At 53.9% G+C, this 17,820-nt stretch overlaps 3 protein-coding genes across 3 annotated transcripts; 1 reads left to right on the top strand and 2 right to left on the bottom strand.

Moving 5' to 3' along the window:
* Nucleotides 1-9,127: 9,127 nt before the first annotated feature.
* On the bottom strand, nucleotides 9,128-12,427 carry P153DRAFT_297005 (PLC-like phosphodiesterase; the record flags this gene model as incomplete). Its single annotated transcript, XM_033664130.1, has 1 exon — nucleotides 9,128-12,427. One exon carries the CDS (start codon nucleotides 12,425-12,427, stop codon nucleotides 9,128-9,130), a length of 3,300 nt encoding a protein of 1,099 aa, XP_033521309.1.
* Nucleotides 12,428-14,143: 1,716 nt separating this feature from the next.
* Nucleotides 14,144-14,593, top strand: P153DRAFT_368939 (uncharacterized protein). Its single transcript, XM_033668648.1, has one exon. It carries the CDS (start codon nucleotides 14,166-14,168, stop codon nucleotides 14,343-14,345), a length of 180 nt encoding a protein of 59 aa, XP_033521308.1. The 5' UTR covers nucleotides 14,144-14,165; the 3' UTR covers nucleotides 14,346-14,593.
* Nucleotides 14,594-15,036: 443 nt separating this feature from the next.
* Nucleotides 15,037-17,250, bottom strand: P153DRAFT_296958 (uncharacterized protein; the record flags this gene model as incomplete). Its single annotated transcript, XM_033664126.1, has 2 exons — nucleotides 15,037-16,817; nucleotides 16,869-17,250. The coding sequence occupies 2 exons, from the start codon at nucleotides 17,248-17,250 to the stop codon at nucleotides 15,037-15,039; spliced, it is 2,163 nt and encodes a 720-aa protein (XP_033521307.1).
* Nucleotides 17,251-17,820: the final 570 nt, after the last annotated feature.

Raw genomic sequence — 17,820 nt, 5'->3', positions numbered from 1 at the left:
GGGAGTCATTTCGACGAGTGTTAGTACCTATAGGACAGTCAATCCTTAGGTCTCCAACATGTGCGAAATCAGTCATAGTTGCCTGGGCCACCAATCTGACTGGCAAATGCCGTGGACACACTGCGAGCATCGTCATCGTCAAATCCACCAAGTCCAGTACGCAATCCACGGGCCGCACCAAAGCCAGTGCCAATGTTCGGACCTTGACGTGTCGACTCGACGAAACGAGATAGACGGTCAGACTGACTCAGCGAGGTAGGCTTGTTGTAGTCGTTCAAGCTCAATCCAGAGAGGCTGATGCCGCCAGGAGCATCGCTGCGGGTGTCGGTCAGCTCACTAGCGGCGACAGACTCGCCTGCAACGCTTGCTGGAGCACCGTTCTTGCCCTTAGGAATGGATCCGTTGCGGCCAGGAAGGGGCCAGGACTCCTGGAAGCCTGAAAACATCGGAGGGTAGTTGGAGGGAACGCCGACACCACCAAGAGCAGAGGAGTGGACGGAGGACACGTCGTCTGGAATATAGCCAACAATGGAACCATTGTCGTTGTACTCCTGACGGGTTGGCTTGTTGCCGTTCCAGCCCGCTTGACGGCCAGAGGTCATAGCGTTGGCATGTTGGTAGGCCATTTGGTAACGCTGGGGTCCACGGTAAGTCTGCTTCGGGCGACTGAATTGGAGCAGTGATACTTGGAGGTTAGTCAGAGGTCCCTCGACTAGACAGTTGCGCTCCTTGAAATGAAGGAGGAGATAATGCCATAACGGATGCTTGGAGAGGACCTTTGGATTTCCAAGAATGACAAGGCCGTATTTCGCGCGAGTGAGAGCGACATTGAGACGGCGAGGATCGCTCAAGAAACCAATACCTTGGTGATCGTTGGAACGTACGCAAGAGAGGATGATGAAGTCCTTTTCACGGCCTTGGAAAGCATCGACAGAGGCAACCTCGACTTCCTTGTAGTTCTCCTTCTTAAAGCTTCCAGTCGCCTGCATAGAGCTCACAACGTAGCTGCGCTGGCCCTCATATGGCGTGATGATACCAATGCTGCTAGGTTGCACGCCTGCCTTGAAGAATCGAGTGACGATCTTTTCCACGTTTTGAGCTTCCGTGCGGTTGAGGTAAGATGTTCCAGAGGCCGAGATTTCCTCTGCGCCAAGGTTGGACCAGAACATCATTGGGTTGTCAACGACTGGCCATGGAAAGTCAACGTCCCGACGAACACGCTCCTGCATGGTTACGCCGTTTTGAAGAGAACCTTCGTAGAACATGTTTGAAGGAAACTCAGACAGACAAGGGTGCATACGGTACTGCACCTGAAGTCGGATGGGAGAGCAGCCGAGGATAACAAGGCGTTCAAAGAGAGACTGATTAAGTCCAGCTGTAGCAGCCTTCTTGTTCATGATGACAGGACCAAGTTGCTGATGATCACCTACAAGCACGACCTGCTTGCATCCAAGGACCAAGGGAATCATGCACTCTGGTTCGGCAGACTGCGTCGACTCATCGATGAGCACGGTTCGGAACTTCATCTTGGATAGACGAGGATCGCCAGCACCAACGCAAGTACAGCAGATGACATCAGCCGCATTGAGAATCTCGCGCTCAGCTGCACGAGTGAGTTGCTTGAACTTCTTTTCGTCCTGGCTTGACAACTCGCCAACGTCGCTCTTCAGCTGGTTCAACTTGTTGAGTTCGACGTTGGTGTCATTCATGCGGACCTGCTCGTGGAGAGACAAGAAGCCGACTGGAGATTCCACATCCTCTCGCGATTTAGCAGTAACACGAACAGCCTTCAGCCCAGTAAGATGAATGCGTTCGCACAGCTGGTCCACGGCGACGTTGGAGGGTGCGCAGACCAGGACTGGACCACCACTGATCTTGCATAGATGGTAGATGATAGTGGCCGAAGTGACCGTCTTTCCTGTGCCTGGAGGCCCTTGGATCAAGCTCAGTGGTTTCTGGAGGACGCTCTTGACAGCGTTGACCTGACTGGTATTCAACTCTGGGAGACCGGGGACGCTGAACTTGCGGGGAATTTGGTTCTTCATTGGCGCAGATGCGACTTCGTGACCTAGAAGACGATGGAAAATGTAGCCAGATACGCTCATCTCGTCAATGGCAAACGTCTTCATGGCGTGCTGCATGCGGTCGAAAGAAGTAGCTTTCCAAACATAGTCAGCGCTGTAGTTGTGAGTGCAGTCGGTAGGCACGGACTTGTGATCGCCCTTGGTGCGCAATTCGATGGTCACTTCGTCAGACTGATTGTTTGGGATCTTGATAACGTAACCGACGCCTTCCCAGTGAGCGCGCAGCTCGCCAGTGTACCGCAAGCGCATCTCGTCACCCACGGCGAGCTTGACGTCACCGAGCTCGAGCTTTGGCAGGACAAAGCTAGCCGTGTGCTTATTGTTCAGCGCAACGTCCCAGCGCACCACGAGGTTGTCTTGTGATTGTGACTCTTTCAGTTTGCGATCGTAGTCGGCCTCGATCTTGACCAGGGGGCCAAAGACATTCTGGTACTGGAAGGCGTCATCATAGCGGAGCAGAACCTTGGCAATTACCTCCTCTTGACCAGCTCCCTTTTCCAAGTCTGCTACTGTGGCGTTCGCGTTGTCCTTCCACAGCTCCTCGAGTTTGGCAATGGTCTGGGGGCTGAGATGGCGGGCACGGAGCTGCTCCTGGTCAGTCGGCGGGGGTACAAGCCACGGAAGGAAGGAGCGGTCCTCGATTAAGGGCTGCCAGCGCGAGATGTCCCACGTCATGTCCTTGGAGGAGGAGGACGTGGCGCACTGTTGGCGACACAGAAGCACGACAACGGTGTCCGACTTGGCGGGGATGAATCCAAGCATGAAAACATTCTTGATGCCGCAGTTGTAGCACTCCAGCGTCGTGTCGCCAAGCGAGGAGGCCGGGTGTAGCTGGACTTCCTTGTGGCGGGCGCGGACGAGGTGGTTGATAATGTGCGACGACGACGAGTTGCCGCGGGCGCTGCAGAACCACTTGTTGCAAGCCAGACACTTGACGACGCTGCCGGCGTTATGGATACCGCAATAGGCACCTGGAGGGTCAGTGGGTGTCGCGTAGGCAATTCAGACAGGGGGATGTGTGTTGGATATTGGGAATGCAGTCCGGGCATGGGGCGAGTGCTTACAGGCGTGTGCAGGCAGCTCAAACGTCTCGACGTCCTCGTCGGTGCGCATGGCAGCCTTGGCGTTGGCGCCTCCCACAGGCATGCTCGCCATGCTCTCCAGGTCGTCGTCATCATAGAGGTCCGTCTCTTCGTCGTCTGCCCGCCTGCGCGAGCCCAGGCCTACGCCGCGGGCGAGCTCGCCATCTAGAATGCTCTCGTCGTCGCCAGTGCCCGCGTTGATGGTCGCCGCAGAGTCCGACACCAGGTGGTTGCCCATGTGCGTGAACGCGCCCTCCATGGCGAGGCTGTGTTGGGAATTTGTGAGGGTCGGGTCGGGTCGAGGGGAAAATGTTGGGCCACTTGCTGGCTGGCGGGGTCGAAAGTGGAAGGGGCGATCAGGGTGGCCGTTCACACCATTTCCAGGGCGAGGTGATGGTGCGCCGTGTGTTTGCGCGCGACAAAGAGCAGGTGGGTGGCGGCAGAAAGATTGTCTGGCTGCGGCGATTGAAGTGGGATGCTGCCCTTTCGCAATCTTGGCATTCTCACTTCTCAGGGTCTGCGAGCAGCACCAGGTCCGTCATCTTCCCCAAGCACATCCACTGCCACTCTTCTCTACCCCAGTGCACTGCCTGGTTTGACCCTGCTTCGTCGCCATAATTTGGAGCATCAATTCTGCAATCGGACGTCACCTGACCACGCGAGTTGCCGGCCTAAATGGCGTGACGCGATGCTGCACGTCAGACGCGTTCGGCAGCCTCCCGTTTGCACTACGTCCAAGCAGAGCCGCAACAGCTCGTCATCGGGCCAAGAATGACGGGACAAATGACCCTTTCTGAATGAGTTGAACGAGATTCACGAAAGTGCTCTACTCCCCATATGCAGTCGGTATTCTCTTCCCTGTACTGCAATCACAGGTGCCATCTGGGAGAGAACTGCATGAAAGCCTTCAACTGCTTGTCAGCGAATACAGATTGATGTCACGTTGTGGTTTGTGTCACGTTGTCCAGAATGCCAACCTTAAAGACAGTGGAGAGTCGAGCAAGAAGTATGCAACGAGAACGCCAGCTGGAGTGCATGCAAAAGAGGATAGAAGAGGGTCGCTCTATAATCTGATCACGTAACTTGAGGCTGACTGAAACTATTTCGCAAAGTAACAAATACTGAGTCAGCAACTCATTGTCAGGCACATGTACCAGTACAAGAAGATACAACCACTCCCACGCCCACTCGATGAGCACTAGACACCACGTTCAAAGCCACACGGCGCAGTATGCCGAGGAATACCGCCGGAGAAATACCGAACACTCATATCTATCTGTGGGCGTCGGCATGACTGCGTGGGGTTGCATGAAGAGATATTCCAGAAACAAGGGCAGCATTGGCCCAGCAGGAGGAATTGGTTGAACTGCTCGTGCGGGGTGCATAAGAGCCGCATAGGACGCCGACTCAGTGTCTCAAACCTCATCATTCGGAGAGTATGATTAGTCGAGTGGGTCATCTTGACACCCAGGAACAGGTTTTGGGTTCCTCACTGAAGCCGCCATAGCCGGCTTCCACGAATGCATTAGACAGCCGACGCTGTGTGCTCAGCCTCACTTTCCGATACGTTCTGCTTGCCTGACGAGACAGCCACACGGTTAGATCGGAGATAGCAAGGCATTCTTGTTGGGACTCAACGAGCTCCGGATACGCAAGGAGTTGCTTTGTTTCATTGCTGCACGGTAGCTGTGCCACAAGATCCAGGCCTGAGGTAATAAAGACGCAAGACGAAACCTTCACGCCACAGGACACCAGTTCTACAGACGTTCAATCGTACTAGCCCGCTTCAGGTAGTGAATGGGCTTGCTTAGGAACGATGATGCATCGACACTTTTCGATTACTATCCCTGTCTGTCCGGACTACAACTTGACTTCATGCACGATGTGTTGTTCAGGCATGCAGCCTCGCTGTTGCACGCGACCCCATAGAGCTCATGTGAGGGCATTCTTACGGCTGTTTCTTTGTCCTCAGCTATCGCAATGACCACTCGACAGGGTCGAGACTCAATAAACCAATTCTGCTCGCCATCTGCAGATGGTTACACCGCGTGCTAGCTGACGAGACGTAACCAGGTTCGAGGCTCAGCTGTCTGACACCAGAAGGCGCAACCGGATAACATGGCTTAATACAGTCAGCTCGGATATTGCAAGTCTCGTCAAAGATCTTCGATGCGAGGACGAACAGATCGAAGCTAATCGCTCCGTGTTTCAACAGCTTACGAAGGAACGGGATAAACTGTAGCTACGTACCTGATGCTCCAGTGCGCAAGCATCGGGTATTCAGACGTCCATTTCATCAACACGAACGATCACACGACTTCGGTATATTGCTGCCAACGTGCTCAGACGATGGCACCCTCGTGACATGCAAAGAGCTGGACTAGCGAGCCAACACCCTTCAACAAAGACTATGTGGCTTCATACAGTCTGCTGCTGGTTCATGCAAGCAGCCGTCTCAAACAGGAATCGGTACAACATGCAGTCAACCAACACCACAATCATAGAGATGTGGGGACTGGTAGTTGTACGGTTTTGGGAGTGACCGGCTAACAAACCCTGCTGTTCGAAAATGCCCATGTTTGTCCAGGGCGCTTCAACTTCACCATGCTGCACCCCGCACTGTCCATAGTGAAGGCGTAACGTAATACGTACCCTGCTTGCATACAGCTGCTCACTGCAGTAGCTGGCGATTGTTGAAGAAGTTACACCGGAATTGCATGTTCTTACTCATACGAAAGCGGACAAGGCAGACACACCTTGCATGTATAAATTCTTATCCAACCGGCAACCTCACCCGGCCCTTGTACATGACTTTGCCTCGCCACATGCAGCACATTCTACAATGAGTTTGATACAGATCAAGCGCTGATTCTCCTGCTCCAATAGAGCTTGCAGCCATGCAAGCTTCACCGATGACCGCTGGTAACACAATCTGATCTGTCTCACGATCAGACGTCCTTCATGCACGAGGGGGTCAGCCTCCGCATACTGCAAAAATAGCCGTACATCGTATAGCAATGCAAGCACGTCTGTTTCATGGTTGCAACATGTATGTACCTAATGTACCCATCAACACCATATCTCTCTATCCACATCCACATCCACATCACAAACCCACAACGGACATATTCTCCGACGAATCGAAAAATAAACTTCTGCATAGAGTACCTAACAATGCCCAAATCAAGCAACCATCCGACCTCAAACGTGCCGAAAGGCAATTTGCACGACAAAGATAACTTTCCCTTGCATGGTATGCTGCACACTAAACCCTCCCGTTGCGCTACGCGTCGAAACCTTCTGCACGCGGTCCCCAGCACGCAAGACGGGACGGCGCAGCATATTTGTATTTCGCGCATCGCATCGCATATGCAATCAGAAGGGGTAAGCAGTCACCGCTCGGTCGTGACAATAATGGTAACGATGATGGTATTGATTATGATGCAACGTACATGGTATATGACTCGCATACTCACAGCGAGCGTAGCGCAAACGAAGGGAAACCCGCTCCGCTCCGCCTGAACCTCGTATCGCCCCATAGACGCGCGAGACCACAAGACCGTTGAAATCACAGTGGTAAATCTGCCGTCATGCGAGAAAAGCATCACATCGTATCGTGAAGTAGCGTCGGCCAATACACCTCCATCCCCACCCGGCACCGACCCCATCCACAGGCTCAAACCGTACCAAACTCAATCCGCCGATCGAGCCCAGCGCGCCGGCGTCACTCGACTCAACCGTCGTCACTAGCGCAAATGCGATGGGAACCACCTCCACCCCATCCCATCCCGTCTTCCGTTCCCGCAACCCAATCCAAACCCACGTTTGCGTTCCAGATCCCATCCCCCAGCCACACACACCATCCACGCGGTGCTTCCTCGGTGTTATCCCTCCAATGCTCGATGCCTTGCACTGTCCATCTATGGCCTCCCCTCACGTTCACGCTTACGCTTCACTTTCCCCAAGGTACGTAGGTAAACAGGTAGGTAGACGATTGGCAGTTTGGGAAAATCTCCTTTTGTCCGCGCCCGAGTTTGGAGTCTGCACGCATGCGTGTGGATACAGGATGTAGTAGTGCGTCGTGGTGCATGTATGTTCCTTCGCATGCATGCATGCATACTGTGTAGGTACACATACACCTCCTGCATGTCTGGAGCGAGGGCTACTACCTACTCCCCCGAATCAAGCAGGCAGAACTGGCAAGCAGGCAAGCATACATGCACCCATGCATGCAGGAACGCGGGCATGCTCCCCAGTCTGTTACCAAACAAGTAGGCATGTACTCGAGCTCGGGCTCGGAACCAGCCGTGTAGGCTGCTTCGCTTCGCTTCAGCTCTCTCTGTCTCTCTCCCAAACGACCCGCATATACAGTAACCGTATTGTATCGCATCGCATCGTATAGCATAGTATAGTATAGACGAGAACTCAGGCCAGTGCATATACATGTGCATTGCATCATACACAATGCACGCGCACCGCCCCCCACCCTCGTTCCTCCCCCCTCCCTCCCTCCATACAAGCGCATCACGCGAGCAGCGCAAACGGCGAAGGAAGAACAAGAGCTGCGAACCAACGCCTGGTGTTTGCGACCGAGGCATCCAGGCTCTTGGGGGGCTGGCTGGGCCAGGATGCTAAGGGCGGCAAGGGCCGGAGCTAGACACGTCAATGGGGTGTGGCAGGGGCCCCCGTAGCCGTGGGATAGTTTTTCTGCCTTTCGTTACTGGTGTCGTCGTCGATGCGGAGAAGGCAGGGGAGGGGAGATCGACAATACCGGTTTGGAGCTGCTGGAGGGCGCTTGCTTGCTTGCTTGCTCGATTGCGTGTATTGGCTGCGGTTGCAAGTGGGTTTTGCTTGGTAGATAGCTAGGTATGTATCATTGTCTTGACTCGCAAGCTGATACCGAAACTAAGGTCACGCACGCACGACAAGCATCTTGTGAGTAGTAATCTAATATTGAAAAAAAATCAATGGTATCATTTCTATGTTTCTATGATAGCTAGCCTATTGTTGCATGTGTGGTATATTCCGTTCGTTGCTCCCTTTGGATATGCTGTTCCATGGAGGAAGGTAAGACGCTTGCCAGCGCACCTCTTCCGCCCTAACTTAGTCGGCGCCAAAATGGCAAGTCTATGTAGCCATGTCCTGCATGCCTAATACGCACTGAAGCGAAAAAAAACTATCCTCCCGCAGGCAAGGAAAAAAAACAGATCAGCAGACAGCCAGTTTCGCCCCCACGGAAAACCTCGGTTTTGCGAACTAGGCGCATGCTGCGGCCAGGCTAACAAATGCATTCATGGTCTGATGCTGTATGGGGAGGTCGTAGCTTCGTATCAACAATACGAAATGCGTTTACAAAGGAGAAAAGGGAAAAAATACAAACAAGTGAGCAGTGAAGCCCGACGAAAGAAGGAAGTCTAAGGATATCGCTCAAGTGTTGCCGTCGCCCAAATAGCTCTGGATGCTCGCCGGCACCGTCCTAGCTGTGTTTGAGTGTTGTCTTACGCCAGTGACCCATGCAAAACCCCGTACAGTGTGGTAAACAACAGATGAAAAGGGTATAATCTGAATAGAGATGAAAAAAGTGAAAAAAGCGATCGAGGTCCTGTCGATCAAGCCTTGAAACATGGGATGTTGCCAAGGCTTCGCTTCGGCGAATAGTGTATAGCCGTTAGCGGGATGAAGGCTACTTCCCTCCCATAATGCCGCCACGAAAAAGTTTTTTCGCCTCACTTTGTAGATCTCCCCAGGTACATGGAAATATGGAAAAAAAGGGTCGTGACGCGATCCTACAAGGAGCGTTCGATATATGCCTGAGAGGTCCTCGGACGTTGGGTTGAATACCAATAGGAAAACTGTATGATACAAGAACAGCTAGGTCCAGTTGAGATGACGCGTAGCGGGAGCCCGGCAATTCGTATGCGTCGTCGTCAGCTGAACATGGGGATACATCGCAAACCCCAATCATCGCTCGATCGTACTCGAACGACTGAAATGGTCAAGCTCCGACTCGCGGGATTCAGCGCCGATGCGTTCTTCTTTGCGCCTCCTGCGCTCGCTCGGGGCCCGGATGAGGCGTCTGACGAAGCTGCGAGACTTGGTAGTCGTAGGCTCTTGAAGAGGGCTTCCTGAGGGACGATCAAAAGAAGATCGGCGTGAGCCAGTGCGTTGGACGATAGGTTCAGGCGCATCAACGATGTCCTGTTTCTTAACCTTGCAGAATAAGGTGGAGAACAGATACTGCTCGCCGTTGCAGTCAAAGAGGGGAAGGTGACGATAACCCTGCTGAATGCTGTTGAGTTTGGCGGTGAAGGTAGCTAAGGGAGCGTGATTGGTGGTACGAGCATCGAGCGAATTCCAGACGGTCCACCGCACGAAGACCAGGCTTGGATATCGCGTGATAACCTTCATCTCGATCTCGTTGCCAAATTCAGGGTTGTAGCCGTTTCCTTCGACGATGCGTGTCCGCTTTCGCAATGGGTTGCCAATGCCGGAGTGGCCGTTGCGTGCAGAAGCGTCCTGTCCACCAACACCAGTGGCGTTTGCGCCCATGTCCTCGGCACAATACATCTCAAACTCGACATAGGGATTGATGTTAGCGTCTGGACCCAGTCCTCTGGGACGCGGTAGCTGCTGAGCAGAGATGATCTGGACGGTGAACTTGACCTCTTTCTTGGGCGCCTTCTTGTGGTCGAGTGCCGACAATTGCCCCTCTGGACGCAATGCAGCAGGCTTGAGTACATAGCCGGTGCGGTCATTGCCACCAGCAAACATGGCCTCATTCAGCTGTTGTCCGAGATCGTAAGTTTGCCAGTTCAGAGCAGCCATCTGGACACCACGTCGCCAGCACTTGAGCGGATCGAAGTTTGATGAGTTGATTCGGTAAGCGTGCGGGTAAATGCGAGTGAGACAGCGCATGTTATGCTCCTCAAGCATATGCTTCTGCGGCGCCCCAGGCCTGGTAAGCTTTTCGAAAGAGCGCTCGTTGATAGAGATGACATGGTTGAACGTCTTGGCTTCGTAGGAGTTGAAGTCGTTGAACTTTACTCCCTTAGTGTACACACCTAGATCGCCAAGAAGTTTGATGATTTTGCTGGTCTTGGGGTTCTTAGACTTCTTTGTCTCTTCAGCAACAGTTACCTGAGGGCTGTCGCTGTCTTCAGCCGAGCTGACAATGGCGGATGTTGGTACTGTGTTGTTTGTGGAAGTGGTTGATGTGCGTGGTGACGACCAGAATGTTGTTGCGCGATCTGGAGGGCTCATGGAAGGAGGACTTGAGATGAGAGGTGAGTTGGGGATGACGTGGTCGTTCAGTATTACTGGCCGAGTCCAGGGCGAACTGAAGCTGCGCTCCCGTCTCCTGTTCGCAAGCTCGTTCGTCAAAGCCCTTGCATCAAAATCTTCACTAGCAGAAGACTTGACCTTGATGAGGACTCTGTGCTTCAGATCTTCTGGTGTCGGCAGTTCTTGAGATTCGAGGTCCAGCGGCTCAAGCACCAACTTGTCGCCAAACTCTGCAACCATGATGCTGACCATTTGCGCTTGCTGATTATCCGTGCAATGCACCTCAAGAGAAAGGATGAGCGGATATGCGGAATCAGTGAAAGCATACTTGTTGATGACCTTGATCGTGTCGTGGAACAAGATGCTGCTGGTGAGTGTGCGTCCGTGCATGACCACTGGCTTGCCATCGCTGCCATCCCAGCAGTCAACTTCGATGCAACGGCAGCCTTTCTGGAGAGCCGTGATGTACGCCTCAGTGCTGGATTCACCTGCAACCTGACGACCAAGAAGGTAGGTGTTGTGTGAGCTGGAGATGAAGTATTCATTCAATGGTCGGTTGAGCTGCGCTTGTGAGTTGAAAGGTTTGAAGATGGAGTTCGCGGCTGACGTCAGGAATGTCTGAAAAGCGGGAAAGTTCATTGTCGGTGGAAGCGGAATCTCGCCACCTGCGATTGGAGTTGTTCTAGGCCTGGTTGCGCGTGCGAATTTTACGAAGGTGACCGTCCAATAATCGAGGTGAGCATTTACGTCAATGCCCTGCTCGCGTTGCAGGAATGAGAAGAAGGTGACCTTGTCCATTTCTTTTGATCCCGAGGTAAAGGACTTGAAGATCTGCTTGATATCTTGACGCTCCTTGAGACGTCTGACGAAGAACAGAAACTGTGACTGGTCTAGCTGTCCAGTCTTCTGGGCGTCGGCCTTTTCGAAATACGCGCGAAGGGTCGCTTCAGTGCAGTTGATGTGCAAGCTGCGGCACAGCTGAGCGATACTTGGGAAATCCAGAGACACTTCGCCTTCGCCACCGTTGAGGCGCTTCTTCGTCTCGCGTTGCCAAACGAGCTTCGCACTCTTGTCAGCAAAGCCCAGTAGGCCAGCCATCATGTCGATGCGGTTTCGTGACACTGAGTTGAGTGTCTGTGTCCACATGGTGAAGACACCAACGTCAGGCGCGATCAGGTTCATCGTTTTTAAGCGGCCTTTGGAGCGTGTGGTATCGGTGTAGACGATAGTGAACCAGTAAGGGGCCCAGTTTTCCGAACGCAGGCATTGTTCACGGTAGTGCTGGGCCTCAGGGCCACAGCGGATCTCCTTCACGTCGTCGATGTAGAAGCACTTGGAGGGTCGAGAGGGATCCCAGAAGACCTTGGCAGATTCCATGTCGAGTCGCAGGTTGATTTCCTTGGAGTCTTTCTTCGTGACCTTCTTAAGCACGGTGCCTTGCTCCAGACGGGAATTGCGAACGGGTGCAATGACGGATGCATCGGGGATGGAGCTGACAATGGCCCTGGTGCTTAGGATACCGAGGGCATTGCCAGGCTCGCCGAAGGTGTCGTCGATTGCTTCCTCCTCTTCTAATCCGTCGAAATCGGAGATGCTGGCCTCGCCGTCGGCGGCAGTCCTGCTGTCGCTGCGTCGGCGCATAATGACTGGCCCCGAGCTCCGGTCGCGGTGTGTGCTTGAGTTGCCGCGGCGAAATCGCTGGGGAATGCCCTGTGCGCCACGGCTGACTCGTCGAATCAGCCCTGGCCCCTTGCCCAGGGCCTCGGCCATGGCGGAGGGCGAAGATGTCGGCGGCGGAAGGAGCGACTCGGGAAGGGTGTAGGAAGGAACGGCGGGCAGCGAGCACGACATGGGCACTATGCCCTCGGGGGTCGACTGGAGGGAGCCATTGAAGTGGGCAGGCGCCGAAATGCCGCTGCCGCGGGTGGGGATGGAGATGGCGGTCGTCATGCGAGTGAAGCTGGGCTGTGGTGAGGGCATGCGTGGGCGCGCGTATGCGTCATGGAGGAACACCATGGCGAGAGTGGGAGGCAGAAAACAGCAAGCAGTGTCAAGGTATCTTCATGGCGCGAAGATGGGACTGAAGGAGTGCAACAGCGGGCGGGCGCCAATGGGAATAAAAGCAGAGCGGATCAACAGCCTAGGGAACCAGGGAGCGTGGGCTACTCGTGCATCGTGAGTCTGGGCGGCAGGCTGCGTGCGTTGGGGATTTGGCTACGACGATTGCGGACGAACAGGCGCGCTGGGCGGGCAGGGTAATCAGGTAAGCGCGACGCAGTCAGGCCGTTGTATTACAAGTACGAGAGATTACCTGCAGCGAGTTGCAGCCAGCGTCGCAGGGGGGTGTGCGGTGGTAGGTTTGTCTGCGCGTGGGGGTCCAGCCGAGAGATGCTCGCACAAGGTCGCGAAAATAGCGTGCAGGAGGTGAGGCGGTGGAGAGGCGGAGCTACGGTGTTTTGGGGCGTCGGGCCAGGGCAGAAGCAGTCAGCAGTAGCGGCAGCAGAGGGTGTCTATTTGTGGCGGGTACGGCAGGTACGATGCGGTGGTGTGGAAGGAGCGCACGCCTCAAGGGCAGGTACTCCTAAGTATGAGGAATCGGAGCCGTCACGGACTTGGCGCTGCCTGCGACCTCTCTCCTGGAAAATTCTACATTACCAACCCAGGCTGCTCATCCCCTTCCAAGCCCGGATCGGCTCCTCGGCCAGCGCCCCTGGCCGAGTGAGTCGACCATCCTAGCCACAAACAACGGCACTGGAGCTAGAACCGCCCTAAGTGTAGCATTTGAAACGGCCTCTGAATGACGTCCTGGCGACCGCGACCGTTGAAAGACAGTCGCGGCAGCCAATGACAGCGCCGCGGGCTCTCTGGCGTGCAAACCTGCCATGCTGCAAACCTGCCCATACGTGCATTAGGCACCAAGACAGCGTGTTGCTGGCCGCCCTCGGCACATGCTGTGGTGCCCAAGCGAGTGCGTAGCTACCTACTTCTGCCATTGTCACGACGCACGCGGCCCCCAAGATTGGCATTCGCAAGCACTGCATGCCACATTGCCGGCCGTGCCAGCCGGTCAGCAAGGGATGGCGCAATGGCTACTTGCAGTGGCTGGGGGGATGAGTAGGGCTGAGCGCGTTCCCTGTTGCGGTTCGTGTCTGGGTAATAATGACTTGCCTAGTCATCCTTCCATGTCGAGCGCTGGCTTTGCTTGCGAAACAAAGGACACGACCTGACTACGAGCCCGACCTGGTAGCCTTGACATCACGTTGCCCACCATTCATTTGACGAGCGTTTCGGCCGTCTTTGCCGTCACGTCTGCGATGCCAATCTGTGGCTACGGATAATACGGGCAGTACTAGCTGTCTCTGCCAGGGAACCGATGAGTCGATTCTACTGCACACTAATGCCTTGGATGAGGGCCAAGTAGCGGTGATGAATAGGTATGACTGTTCAACGCAGCTTCAGACAAGGCAGGTTGCGGCGACGTGAAATCCTCCATCCTTCCCACCGCACGTGGCGCGGTACGATGAAACGAGTGCAAGCCCACGCCGGCACATCTTGATCGGCAACTGAGCTCAGGGTAGCCCCGTCGCCTCACAACCAGAGGCACCCCTGGTTGCCGGTCGCAATACGGCGTCAGAGTCGACACTATGCTTTGTTTTCTCCAAGAAGATCCGGCGACGACAACACCACTGCTCTCAACACACCGTCCGCATCCGTCGCGATGCGCTGCACGTCGTCGCGTGACCTCCTCTTTTATGCCGGTTTCCACGTCGTCTTCTCGAAGCTCGTGTTTTTCCAAGGTTTTGGCGCATCCCTGGTGCCGTTCACGAATCAGATCGTGCTCCCCGCACATCAAACGGCACTCGCCCTGCCAGCTTCGCTGACGGGGAGAGCCATGTGACCCATCTTCAAGCGGTGTGATATCTTCCCTCGTCGTTGCTCCACGCCCAATCATCCAAGAAATGCTGCAGTCTTGTCAAGTGCCTTTGCGCGTTCCTTCGTGCCTTATCATACGCTTGCTCATCGCCGGAACAATGCCCACTTGGCCTTTTTTGCTAGGTACAGATGCGAGAGCAAACCCTAGCCAAACGCAATAGGTACGCCGGGAGTCGAGCGTAGCGCTCTCGCTAAGGACAACATTCCCGAGATTCTGTCACCACCGGTCCGAATAGCTCTTGTCACTCGCAGATTCGAGACATGCCGATGACATGCAGAGTGTGCTGAAATAAGAGAGGACATCACGCAAGCGCGGAGGTAACGCGAAACAGCTCGTACATCAGCCAATAAGCTATCGACGCGTCCGTCCATTTGCCCTACGTAGCCTCCCGGCGAGTAAGCTGTCGCAACTTTCCCACTCTAGTTGCGGCGCCACAAGTACATTCATGTGCAGATGAGAGGAGATGGGCCGAGCTGAGTCCGTGCTGAAGTATATAACATAAGCCACAGAGGTAAACTAACCAGCATTACGTGAATGATCTAATCGTTTTTTATTCGTGTTTTATAATTCATGTTTTATTGTTCACTGCGGCCATAACGCAGGCGAGACTGCTACACGATTGCACTCGACTCAGAACACTCGGTGTCTATAGAGCTTACACTAAGCTGTCAGGATCAATGAGATGAAGGGCGTTATCGCTGCTGAAAGGCATTTCATAGGCCATCGACGATTGCTGAATTCGCCCCAATTCACTATTACCTGCTGTGGCTCGCCCGGAGTATCCATCCGAAATGCGACCAAATTGGTTTTGACTGCTGCGGGACGTTGTTGCATCGCTGAACATCATCGGTGAGATGGAATCAGTATTGAACGACGCGTTGTTTTGCAGAGATGCATGAGTGACCGACTGCTCGCCAGAGGTCGTGTCGTTGCCTTGTTCCCCATGGTGAAACTCCTCGACAAATCCATCGAAACGTGGGGCGATCGACGGGGACCCTGGAAGTGGCGGATAGTTTGCTACGTCCTGTAAGTTGTCGCTTATGCAAGAAACCATTCCTAATCCTGCTCTGAACGGTGTAGAAGTGGAGCTGACAGACAGGGATAGATGTGAGGACCCGCGAAAGACCTTCAACGTCCTCTGCTCGCTAACTCCGTTGCAATCGCTTATTGTCTCCAATTCAGAGTCCTCGTCGCTCCCAAACACGAAATTCTGCCATATCCTATCATCCTTGTCTATATTGCGTGGTGAGGCCGGGCAAACAGGCAACTTTTCGCTAGGCCGCATAAAAGAAGGCGAAGAGGCGGACATTGAGTGGACGTGCGTGTAATTCCCCTGCGTGGCATGCTGTGACCAGTCCACAAACTCGGCTTCGTTATTTCGCGCAGTGGAGTAGGAATGCATCAAGCTCGTTTCGAGGTCTTGCGCTGCTGTTGAGTAACTTGAACTCTCATCTGGGAAGGCAATGTATGGTTTCCATGGTTCCTCATCGCCGATAGTCAAAGTTTTGTCGACAATTTGTGGCATGTTATTGCTGCTGGCCTGATCCATGTGTCCCGTTTTGGATAAGCCTACAGTGTCAGCTTCAAGAGCATGCTTTCCTTCACCGATACCATCATGCTGCGACGTCGTACAGTCATGGGGACCTTTAGATGAACTGGGTTCTCCAAAGAGTAGCCGCAGTGGGCGTCTGACCCCTGCCACGGAATGCGTAATCTGGAAATCAGGAGCAGACGCCTCACTTTCTCTATCTTTTGACTCCACAGCGAGTGCGTAGTGACCCACATACGCCAGCTGCGCCGGATCAGAGTCACTTCTGCCTTTCGCGCCAGGTTCTTGCAATGCTCGCCGCATGTCACCGTCGAATGGCTGGGTATGTTCGTTGGCGAGTTGGTGTTCGTGGTTATCAATTGGACGAAACTCTTCAATTGACGTGCAAGGTTCCAAAGTGGCAGGTTTCAGGTCATGCGGCTCCTTTCGCCGTGTTGCGTCGGGGACTTCGGGATCGAGCAGCATAAAATCTGATGATGCCTGCTCGAATAGCATGGGGTCCGATGATGTCTGTGACTGAACACAGTCATCAGGCTGGGTCGAGTAAGCGGTTGTCAACGCGTCTGTACCAACTCGGATTCTGATTTCTGCTGCGTCAATGGGAAGTGCGCCGCTCATGTATGCATAATCATCGTTTGTAGGTTGGAGTAATTGGTCTGCGAGTTCCATATTACTCCTTCGGCGAGCGGACGCACGATGTCTTCCATGAATCTTTCTACGTTTGCCAATCCTGTCCGTCTCTTTGCTCGGCCTATAGCGTAGATCTGCTGGTTTCGAAGGTGCGATACCAACCCAATCCTGCTGTCTGAGAAGTCTTTTTTTGTTGGCTTCAAGCAACTGCGCCTCAATGTTTGCGTCGTCAGCTTTCCGCTTTTGGTCCGGTTTCTCTACCATTGTATCAACTCATCGGTACGTTTGAGCAAGCCCACCCTGCTCACCTCTCACGGCACTTCCTGATGAACCCAGACCTAAAATAGTATGTCGTGACACACCATTTGAAGCCACTTGATACGCGTGGCCTACCTCGTCTTCGTGGCAACGTGTTCTGTCTAGCGGTGAGGTCCCTCGTCCTGTCCCTCCATGTCGCTGTCTGGTTGTGTGACTAGTATGACGTGTGGAGCCTGGATGGAATGACCGTATCCGTTCACCCGACTCGTGGTCGTCATCTTTACGAAGATAACTTGGACGGAAGGGTGCGACAGGTGAGCGTAAGCCGTTCTGGAGCTGTGTTCGTGAGCGCGCGAAGTAGGCCTTCTGCTTCTGCACAACGCCTTTGTTAGCGTGTTTGGTGCGCTGCAGACTGCCTCCAGTCCAATTCATCGTTGTGATGAAGAGAGCGTTGATAGTCGATTAGTATTACGGAAGTGAGTAAAAGATGGCTGGGCGGGGTCAGAAGTGGTAGATTTATGTACTTTCCGTTTGAAGGTGAGACGTTCCTTCCTCTTCCCAGTCGGCACTGTCTGCGCGCTGTCTGTTATTCACACCACACGCAAATCAAAAGCCGACATGTCGCGCCGGACATGAGGTCGAGAATATCACCCGGTGCACCTATCTCTTCCGAACTCACCAATACCTTCATCCTCGCCGGTCTCAAACAAACACACAATCGGGTGATTGTGGTTGATCGCAGTCCCATGATCCTCGAGATTAGCATTCTCGCCCACTTCACCGCAAAGCCTTTTAGAACTCGCCGAGTGAGCAGTTTACCTGCGTTGACAATCGCATGGTTTGCAAATACAACAGTTCCAAGCAGAGACAGGCGGTGAGCTCGTATCCACATACCTACTTTGACGCGATGTTCTTGTACTTAAGAGAAATAGAATCGCGCACAACCACTAAGCAATTCCCAAGCACTACCAATTCGCGATCGCTTTCGTGCCTTTTAAAAGG

Source organism: Dothidotthia symphoricarpi (genome assembly GCF_010015815.1).
Source record: "Dothidotthia symphoricarpi CBS 119687 unplaced genomic scaffold P153scaffold_16, whole genome shotgun sequence".
NCBI classification, from domain to species: domain Eukaryota; kingdom Fungi; phylum Ascomycota; class Dothideomycetes; order Pleosporales; family Dothidotthiaceae; genus Dothidotthia; species Dothidotthia symphoricarpi.
The sequence above is the reverse complement of the archived record's forward strand: the minus strand, read 5'-3'. Positions and strand labels throughout refer to the sequence as shown.

Bases quoted from the DNA above. Each gene is read 5' to 3' on its own strand.
- P153DRAFT_368939 (XM_033668648.1), top strand. From the start codon at position 14,166: ATGCGCTGCACGTCGTCGCGTGACCTCCTCTTTTATGCCGGTTTCCAC.